The sequence below is a fragment of the Octodon degus genome, unplaced genomic scaffold (genome assembly GCF_000260255.1).
Source record: "Octodon degus isolate 3935 unplaced genomic scaffold, OctDeg1.0 scaffold00067, whole genome shotgun sequence".
In the NCBI taxonomy this organism is placed as follows: domain Eukaryota; kingdom Metazoa; phylum Chordata; class Mammalia; order Rodentia; family Octodontidae; genus Octodon; species Octodon degus.
In genome coordinates, this window is record NW_004524643.1 from 11,577,505 (window position 1) to 11,588,628 (window position 11,124).

Here is an 11,124-nt window from a genome sequence, read left to right on the forward strand (position 1 = left end):
TTTTTTTTTTTTCCATAATTTTATTGAGAAACAAACAGCAATGAGACAGTTTCAAACCAAACTGGTAAGACGGTTTCAATAATTAACACACTGCATACATTCTTGCTGGTGGTGATTTGCTAGGGAGATGGCTCAGTAGAAAAGCTCCTACCTGGCCTCTACCCTCTTGCAAGGAGTTCTGCTAAAGGGTTCCATGCCAGGTCTACACTCTGGGTCTACTCAGGATCCAATAGGCCCCAGGCAGTCTCATTCACTCACCAGGCCTGCGCTCTACTCTCATAGATTTACAAATGAGACCACCCTACCCAAATACAGCCCGAAGAAGAGTGAATTTCCAGAGATGCCAGATTATTCATGTAGTATGGAGTCAAAGGCATCACTTAAAATTATTTGATCTTGTGCTACCACAATGAAGCCATTGCATATGCGTTCCCCTGAATTTAGGGCTGATTACACCTACACTCATTGCCCAGCCCTCCACTGTGCCTTCACCACTCATCCCTTCCCAGAAGCAAGCCCATACTTGACAAAGCCAACTCTCCAAAATACAGAAAGCTTCTTTGTTCCTTTTTCCCACTGTTGGCGTCAGCAAGTACACTGTGCCTGAGCAGAAGCATGTCATGTCTTTGAAGAGCTGCTCCCAAACCTTCCAGTTCTCATGTAATCACATAAATCAAGAACAGTAAGGGAAGCACCCATAAAAGTCATTATAAGCAGACACCGTGATGTTAAAGGAAAAACAGTTGGAGAAAAGGGAGTTTAATAAGCAACCTTCTTTTATTGTAATAGGCTTGACGTCATTGATTATTTATTATTTCCATCAGTGAAACATAAGACCATTTGCTTCATTGTGGGCCAGGATGAAAAGGATTTGTGGACTTTCCTGGGCATTTTAATATCCTCTTATTGACAGTAGATAGAAGATCTGCACAAGGGCTGGAAACAGGAAATGATTTTAGTGATTTCATTATAGTAATAGAGAAAAGCATTTCCAATGGCAGCAGTTGGCAGATGGTCAGTTAAGGCTTCCACTTCTAAGCAGCCTCCAAGTCAACAAGCCCAGTGTTGATACAAGGTTAGTATATAATGAATGAGCTGTCCAGCAAGCAGAAAAGTTTTTACAAATATGTGCTGTAGCCTTGGCAGTGGAACCCAGGAAGCTGGTGTTTAAAAGTTCATTTAAAACCATTTCATAAGGAAAAGTTTCCAGAAGCTGCAGGAGCACACAGTAAAATCACAGTCGAACAGCACTTGATGTTCTAGTAAAATCAATCAGATTTGCAAGGAAATATGGAGTTGAGTGAGTTTCCACTTTGTCTAATGAAAGGTAAGCATGATGGCAGAATATTCAGACTGTGGAAACTTCACTCAAGAAACCAAGTCAATTCATTTTACCATCCAACATCATCTTGCTGAAGGAACCTTGGAAACTGATTCCTTTGGAATGAAATATTAGAAGTTGGAAGGACGTCCCTTCATTCTGTGAAGACCACACTCTGTACATTTCCAAGGTGCCTTTTCAAAATCTCATTTAAGGGGCCGGGGAGATGGCTCAGTAGAATAAGCATTTGCCTGGCAAACATAAGGGCCTGAGTTCAATCCCCAGTTCCGCAAAAAAAAATAAAAAATAAATAAATAAAAATAAAAATAAAAATCTCCTTTAACACAGTCCTGTAAGGCAGACAGTGCTTACCTCTATTTTATACATGAGGGCGCCAGCAAGGCCAAGTCAAGCTCACACGAACCCTTGGCCAGCCACTCCCCACCATTATCATATGTCCTTTCTGTGCCTATGCATTTCTCCTTTTTTAATTAGTACCTATTAGTTTTTTAATATTGGGTTTTAATGTGTACACTCTGAATGCATCCACTCTACTACTTTGCCTCATACCCTCTGCCCCCTTCCCATTCTTTCCTTCCTCTTGTCTCACAATGGACTCTCTTCTATGTACATGTCATTTTTTTTTTTAAGATTCTACACACTAGGGAGAACAAGTCGTATTTGTCTGAACAGGCTTATTTCACTCAACAGCCTGATCTCCACACCCATCCATTTCCCTATAAATGACAAAATTTCATTCTTTATGGCAGAGTAATATTCCAATATGAATACATACGTTTTCCTTCTCCATTTATGTACTGGTACGCACCTAGGCTCATTTTATAACTTGACTACTGTGAACCGTACTGCAATAAACATGTGTATGCATGTATCCCTATAGCATGCCAGCTGTAATCCGCTTGGGGTATACATGGAGTAGTACAGCTGAGACAAATGACAGCTCTATTGTTTTTCTGAGAAACTACTACACTGGTTTCCACAGTGGCTGCACCAACCTACATTCTCATCAGAGAAGTAGAAGGGCTCCATTTTCACCACCAATAATATTCTACACATTTTAATATAATTGGAATCCTACTTTGATGTGTTGTGCCATTTTCCCTCCGTGGTGTATATTCCACCATGCCATTCTATTTGAACATGGATGCTGTCCTCAGGGTCTACAAAGGAAGACTGAATAGAGGACACATAAGTTATAGCATAATTTTATATACCACAAAGTAAAATGCAGAAGAGTGCAGGAGATCTATTATGTTTTTGTACTAATTTCATTTTTGTTGAATTCAATAATATTTCATCCAATTACTAAATCCTGATAGTACTTTTACTGAGACATAAATGAAATAGGCATCATTCATAATTAAATCCAGGTTTAAAACATGTGTGATTCATTTGCTTTTTAAAAATTTTAATAGGAAATTTCAAAAGTACAAAAATAGAAGGAACAGAGTAATGCAAAACACCCCACTGTGGCAATCCCAGTCAGAGCTGACTTTCATCTCCTTCTTTATCCAATTCCTTTCCCTCACCCCACATTACTCTGAAGCAAATCCAAGGCATCCATAGGAACACATTATTTATAAACATAGTTCTTGGATCAGATCTCAGATTATCAGCAAAAAGAAAAATACTGGAATGTGCATGGCTCTGGGCTCAATACACAGCACCACAAAGAACAAAAGACCTAGCTAAAGTGGCAAGATATTCCATAATCCCACTACTCCTCCTCTTCAGCTTAGTCATACAGTTTGCTCTCAACACCATCACGCTCGCCTGCAGAACAGAAAATGGTGTTCACTTAAGATTGCCTGAGTCCCACAAACAGACTGTTTCTTAATCCTATGGTTGGTTTCTATATGCATTTCATCCAAAAAAAGTACACATGTTGAGAGGTGGCTTTTAAATTTATTCACACTTACATGTGAAAGTTATCAAGGTATGTTACTCAAAGACAAGGTAATGGCAAACATTAAAGACAGGGTGGAAAGGCTCGTGAAATCTAGGAGGATGGACTAGTCAAGAAAAGAGGAGTTTAGTAATAGTGTGTGCTGCAAAGAAGAAATGCCTTTTTTTTTTTTTTGGATACTGGGATTGAACCCAAGAAACACTGAACTATACCTACACCCACTTTGGGGACAGGGTCTCACGAAATTGTCCCCAGGCTGGCCTTGAACTTGTGGTTCTCTTGCTTAGTCTTGGGACTATAGGAATGCATTACTACCTGTAGCAAGACAAAATATCTTTTGAAAAGACAAAGAAGCTAAGTGTGGCAAAGACCACATTTATAATCCCAACACTCTGGAAAGGCCGAAGCAAGAGGATCACAAATTCCAGTGCATCCTGGACTACTTAGCAATACCCTGTCTCAATATAAAGAATAAAAAGGGCTGTCCATGTAGCTCAGTGTGTTAAGACCCAGGGTTCAAACTGCAGTACTGAAAGAAAAAAAAAAAAAAAAAAGGACAGAGAACATGTCTTCTTAAACTCCAAAAAATGTAATTCAACCTGGGAGCTTGAATCCAGAAATTCAAATTTAGGGCATTTGCTTTTTAAATTCAAAGTGTCTGAAATAATTTGGATGGGTTTACAAAGCTGGCTTTGTTTTTTGCAACTTATATTTTCTTTCAATCTATCAAAAATTCCACTTTTAATATATTAAATAATGTAAACTAGATGCTTTCATAGGTGTACCTGGTTATCTGATTATATTTCATTAGAAAGCACTAAAAAGGAGGACAAAGCACTATGTTAAAAATCTCAATTTGCTCAAGCAAATCATTTTCTGTAATTCAACCACCAGAATTATGCCAAAAATGGAGAATTTCACTAATGCCCTTTTTCACACAAATGTCATTATCTCTTCCTTCACAGCTACAACACAGAAAACACTTGAAAAGTAACAAAGGTGAATGAAGAGTAGTAACTGCTTGTGCACTGTTACTAATAACCTGGCAAGGAAGTAACAAAAATTACACCCATAAGATGGCTAAAACGTATCAGCAGGCTGTGGTAATACCACGAACTGGTAATCGAAAGCCATTTACGCCTCCTTCTTCCATGCATTTCCCTGCTTCGGAGGCTAGAAAAGACAATGAGATTTTAAATCCTTCCAACTAGGGAAGCCGTGGGGCACAGAAAACCAAGGAAGGCTGTCCTTTCCCATAAAGAAGGCTAAGTCCTGGCAGAAAACAAGCCCCTTTGCCCTTTGCCTTCCTGAACGTAGATAAAAGGCAGCCCCCTTGACCACAAAACAATGAATATGAACATAAGGTGAGAGGAGAAAAGGGAGAGGAGACAGGGTCCCTTGTCCACTTCTAAGGTCTGGCCTGCCCCCCTCTGGACTTATATATAAAATGTATAAACACTATCAGATCAAACTGCTCTAGCAGGGATTTTTTACTACTGCTAAGTACTACAGTAAGTTCTATAGTAATCATCTACCATAGCAGGATTTTCTGCTACCACCACTAAAGGTGCTTGGAGTAGATACAAATAAGAACAGGAGTTTGAGGCCAGCTGAATTACATAGTGAGTTCCAGGTCAGTCTGGCTACATAGCAAGACTTTGTCTCAAAAAAGAAATATAACCACCAAATTAAAAGTTCTCAAGAAAATGCTCACCAACTCCTCAATAGTCTAAAAAAAATCTCAGCATAAACTTGAATATTTGCTTTCAAGTAAAGAGGAGTGACACGTGACCAACATAAAGGAGTGGGGAGAGATGATACTGGTGACACTCCTGATTTAAGGGACAAAGTAAGATAAGCCAGGGAGGGGAACCTTAGGCAATTACCATCGAGTATGAGTTTTCGATAATATTTCCTATACGCTGATTTCAACTTCTAAAAAAGCAGTTTATTTCTTGGGCAGAAGAAATTCCACCTCAGTTGTTAAGTCTGAGCCTTCAAACTCGGGAAGCTTTCCTCCAGGTCACCAGCGAAGGCCTGGTCCACTTCGTGCAGGAGTTTAATAAAGTCTTCCACCTCCAAGTCAAACAAAAGAATCAGATGAACAGAGTGAAGGCAAAGGTGATCCGAGATACTGACTGCTGACCATAAAGATGCTCTTCCTGTGGTTTCTAAACAGGCCCAAGACACCCCCACGGACAGACCCCAGGTAACAGCATAAGGACTCCTGCGCAGCTCTGCGCAGGGTGAAGAAGCGACTACTCCAACCACTCTGTCTCACTCTGGAGCTCCTACTTACTGTCCTGATGCCTCCCTTCAGGGCCCACTACTGGAGTTGTCGCCATCCTCTGCCATCCCCTCACACCTTCATTTTGTAATACAGTTTCCTGAAAAGTTCCTATTCTGAAGGTGCATCCAATAACAGTAATACGATGTCATGTGAAGAATCATAAAAACCTAAGTAAGATTCTTAGGTGTAGACCTAAGAATCTTACCTTTGTTTAACACGTCTATTTTGTCTACTTCAGAAAAGGGATACCACAGATTCCATGGTAACTTCTGCCTCTGCCAATTGCTCTCAGGTCAGTGTTATGAATTACACAGCAGCAATCTTTCCAACAGAGCACTAAGTCATAGGAAGTACGCTGTCTTTTTTTCACTAGTACTTCAAAAGATCAGGTACTTACTTGAAAACATTTTACTATGAAATGCAGCCCCTACAGTGTCCCCATACTCACCACAGGGTGATAGAAAGGAAGCAGGTTTTGAAATGCACAGGAACATTTCTGTTTGCTTAGCTGGCCCTCCTTTAATCCCTGAGCCACAGTCTCCTAAAACAGACAAACAAACAAAAATCTAATGTCCAAAAAGGAGTATTTCTAAAGCTGTATCTGGTAAATACATATAAATTGGTGTATATATAATCACTGACCTGATAGGCACTTGAAATGTTCTAAACTCAACCCACCATCAACAGGCTTATGTAAATCAGCAGTATTTTCCACAGCAGTCTTTATTTTAGGGAACAGGACTCACTACCTTAGTTTCTGCTACACAAACCAAAAAACTGGGCACAGCCAAGCACTTCCTTCCCTCCCGCAGCTGACTCCTCCCTCCAAGTATTCAGCTCTACTCCGATGAACCTGTCCCCTCCCCACCCCTCCTCTCTCCACACACTCATTTAGGCTCTCACCACGTTCCCGATTATCTTTGCAGCTGACCAACCTTAAGGACCCACTCACTGGTTGGGCCCCTGGCCTGCAGCTGACCAACCTTAAGGACCCACTCACTGGTTGGGCCCCTGGCCTGCAACGCCAATGCTCACCAGTCATCCCTATCACTTTTGGAGTAATCTTTCTAAACGGATCACTTCATCTGATGCTTTAAAAAGACTTAGTAGTTCCTCAAGATTAAATCCAAGTATCCTAAATATTATAGGCAAGAGTTGTCATGACATATCCCTGGCTTATTCTCTGCCAACCTTCGGCTACATTTCATAAAATGCAAATCAAAATAAAGCATGATTTATCACCTGCTGAAATTAATATAAAATAAGGGACAATTATTTTTGCATGTCCATAGCATTTTGCCAATATTGCAGCCCTTGCGCTTCAGTTTCATTTATAATGTGACACCTAGAATTCTAACTTCTAAAAGCCTTGCTAAAATAATAACCCAAATCTGGAAAATGCAAATATGGAAAACAAACAAACAAAAAACCTCAATTCAGCAAAATAAAAACTGTTTAAAGGAAATATCCTTCTTGAAAACCAGTGAGTATGAATATATTTATCATAGTTATAAATATATTTTTCTAAGTATCTGAATAGAAAGAATATGCTAACAATCACTGAATGTATTCAGGAAGAATATTCTTTAGAAACCTTTTGTCTTAAATTTTGAAAATTATTTGGCATTCAGTAAATTCATCTAAAATAAGTACTTCCAGTATTAAATATAACATACCTTATAAAGGGCTTTGAAAACCACATAGTGTATACTAGATTACAAGTATATAAAAAACAAGTATATAGAAATGCATACATAAATATGCTAAAGTATATCATTTGCTTTTTTAAAGTTAGAAATTAATGATAAAACTTTCTTATTTTCTCAAATTAATATACTCAAAAAATAATCACAGGGCTAGGGATGTAGCTAATGGAAGATCGCTTGCCTAGAATGCACAAGGCCCAGCATTAAAAAAAAAAAAAAAAAGGTAGCACTAACAAAGTTTAGAGTATTAAGCAACAATGTTTTCTTTTGTTAAAGAAACCACTTTTCCTACCTTTGTTAATGCTTGCAAAATATTAGAAAGAAATTCACATGAAATATCCTTTAAGATTTTCAAGTGGAAGTCATCTTGGGTTAAATCAGGCTTTTGAGCTTCTCCTGTGTTAGACTCTGTTGAGTTTTCTGATTTTTTCTGACAATGTTCCACATTTTCTAACACCCGAATTAGGCTGTCAATTAAAGGAAGGTCTACTGTACATAAATGAAGAGGCATAAAAATCAGTTAAGTTTGGTTTTTCATTCATTCATTCATCCATTCATTAAAAAAAACTCACACTATATATTATATTTTGGCGCTATTAATAAAGTGATAAGCAAGGGGCTTATCACAAGTAGAGATAGCTCAGTGGTCTAAGCACCTGCCTAGGCAAGTGCAAGGACCCGGGTTCAATCTCCAGTACCACATGTGGTGCTGGCCCTGCCCAAGGTGTGCTAAGCCACCCAAACCGGGCGTGGTCATGCACGCCTGTAATCCCAGTGCTGGGGAGGCTGAAACAAGAGGGTCACTATGAGTCTGAACTGCATAGTGAGACCCTGTACCAAGTACATAAAATTTTAAAAAGTGATAAGCAAGATCATTAGAACAGTGCATTACATTTTTGTATTGTGCTTCCAAATAGTAAAATAGACTTTTTTTATTTTGGTGAGTTTTATAAAAGAAAATATAATCAAGGAGCTCAGTAGGAGAGGCTATCTGAAGAGATAACCAGGACTTAAGAACCAAAAGACAAGAAACAGCAACAGTACAAAAGTCCCAGGGAAACACCTCAGGCAAAGGGAACACCAGGAAGGGCTGACACACAGGGAGCAAGAGGAGGGCAGCGCAGGGTTACGGGACGAGCATGGGCCCTGCACATGCCTTGAGGGCGCCGTGAGGAAAGACCCTTAATTTTAGCTTTAGCTATCAAAAATATCATAGACAAAGCTTTTAAATATTATGCCTTCTTAGATAAAACAAAATTTTAGTCTGATTTTTAAAAGACTGAACATTCATTTTAATTCTCCTATAAAAAAACTAAAAAATTCAAATTCAAAATGAGTATGAACACACTAAATGGTATCTCAGTGTTGACCACTCATTCTACTTTTACCATTTCTGCTTAAAAATTCTAACACTAAGGAAAAACAAAGATTTCTGTAGCATTGAATCAAATATATCAGTTTAAAAAAATTAACTTCCTATCCAAACTTAAATCATTTATATAGTATTACATGGAAATGACATTTTTTAACAAATTAGCAACCAAGGAAATCTTACCTTTTATTCCTTAACTCAAGGTCACCTTTTCAGGCCAACTCCCTGCCTGGTTGCTTTGCTATATCCCCTATGTCTTTTGATTTGATTTTTTTTTTTTACTATGTTTTATTTTCATAATGCATATTTTGGTCATAATCCATCCTCCCACTACCCTCCCTCACCACCCCACCCTGCTCTCCTGTATTATCACCAGCTCGATGCTGAGCCCACCACTGATCTAGTCCAGCCTCTCTGCTCTTTCTCAGCCACACCCTAACTCTGCAAAGCGCCTATTCAAGGTTTAGTGTACACAAAGAAGTCAATCAGGGCTTGAGTTAAAGGAACATCTGTATACTTTCCGCCCGACAACAAAAACTGTACATAAAGTTACAGGGTGATGTGGGGAGAACAGTGGTCAAGAATACTCAGTCTTACAACATCAAGAAAGATATGCTCCTCATACATAGAAACTCTGACTTTCAACAGGAAGATTATATACTTAGTATAACAGGACATCAACACTCTCTAAGCTGACTACATGATAGGAAAAAAACACTATAGTGGGTGATATTAATTTTTGCTCTCATTTTATATCATCTCAAGTCAAGAAAAGTAACTAAAGCTACAGAAGACATAAGCAGCACGACAAAAGACAATTCCAATCTTGGCAGCTTTTTAGGTTTTGCATACTAGGGATATTTGTCTTTCTGGAAGAAAACAAATTAAGATGTGCTCTTTCCATGTACCTGCTCCCCAACATAAATGTAGTCACCACATACTGCAAACATGTGGTAAAGAAAGTGGTATGAAAGTAGAAAGAAACTATGATTAGACAGGAGAAGGGACCAGATGGCAGGAGTCTGACTTACTTCACTTAACATGATGGTACCCAGCTGCATCCCTTGTCCTGCAAATGACAACTGAGTTCATGGCCTAATAATACTCTACAGTTTATATGTACCAAGTTTTTTATGCATGCATCCTCAATAAAGATAGTTCAACATTCACAAATCAATGAATGTAACCCATCAGATAAACAGAGACCACATCTCCACAGATGCAGCTGGATGTGGGGTACACACCCCTAATCCCAGCACTTGGGAGCTGAGGCAGGACAGCCTGAACTGCCTAGCAAGACCCTGTCTACAAAAAAAAAAGGAAAAAACTCAATAGATGCAGAAAAAAAGCCATTGACAAAATCCAACATTCATTTATAATAAAGTTCCTGAAAAAAAAAAAAAATAGAAGGATCTTAACCTGATAAATACCAACTGTGACAGCCAAAGTCATATTAAATGGGGAAAAACTGAAAGCTTTCCTTCTAGCAGTAGGAACAAGACAGGAATGTCAACCATTACCACTCCTGTTCAACATTTTCCTAAAAACATGAGTCCCAGGGATCAAGCAAAGAAAAAAAAAAAAAAAAAGGGATACATACATTATAGGAAAGGACAAAGTCAAAGAATTATTTGCAAATGACATGCTTTACTTATAAGACCCAAGAAACTCCACCTCAAGAGTCCTACCATATGGTTTCCCTTATATGAGAGACCTAAAATACAAATAAAGAGCAAAATCATGTACCTGTACAAACTCTCTAAGACATCTAAAATGTATCAATAAAATCCAACGTAACAAAAATGCAGATTCTACAATGACTGTGGAGGGGAGGATAAATAAAGAGCAAAAGAAAAGACGACAGGAAATAGGGAGATCTTTTTCAAATGGAAAAGGGAACAAGAGATGAAGGGAGGAAGTAAGAAAAAAAAAGGGGATGGGAAAAAAATTGAAGGAGAGAGGAAAAGGCAGAAGTGATATCAGGAATGAGAAGGGAACCAAGAGTTGGAAAGAGCAGGGAGGGACTGGATGGGTAAGAGACGAAAAATAAATTAAGATGTGCTCTTTTCAAATTGGCCAAGCAATGGCCATGACTCATCCACATGGGTGACACTGACAAATGATCTACAATCTGAGGTGCACCAGTGTCTCAAGATAAAGCCTGAGGGGATTTGACTGACCTTATCAGATACAAAAGCGACAATTCTTGCTACCTAGGTCTTGCTTTATCCTGGTCTTAACTACCCAGCAGAAAAGTATAAAAACGAAGTGTAAGAAGTAAAGCCATGGTGTTATGTTTAGCTGTAGGGGACTCAACAACTTCTAACATTGCCAGTGAAGCAGAAGACCCAATACAATTATGGACTACTGGACTATTTTGGAATATTTTGCTGAGTTCACACACCTATAATATTTAAATGATGGAACTAAACAAAAAAGGAGGATACAAATGAATGACCATTTTGCATCTGTGTATTCAAAATGGTTAGGATAGATATATAGCTACAT

The 11,124-nt window shown here is 38.6% G+C and overlaps 1 protein-coding gene across 1 annotated transcript in view; it reads right to left on the reverse strand.

The window, feature by feature from the left end:
• Positions 1–3,809: 3,809 nt before the first annotated feature.
• Positions 3,810–11,124, reverse strand: part of Saal1 (serum amyloid A like 1) — a 30,556-nt gene continuing 23,241 nt past the window's right edge. Inside the window, exons 10-12 of the mRNA XM_004634921.2 lie at positions 7,537–7,733; positions 5,987–6,079; positions 3,810–5,324 (exon numbers count right to left, since the gene is read on the reverse strand). Of these exons, the coding sequence (XP_004634978.1) occupies positions 5,232–5,324; positions 5,987–6,079; positions 7,537–7,733 (383 nt within the window). The 3' untranslated portion in view covers positions 3,810–5,231. The remainder of the gene's footprint in view (positions 5,325–5,986; positions 6,080–7,536; positions 7,734–11,124) is intronic.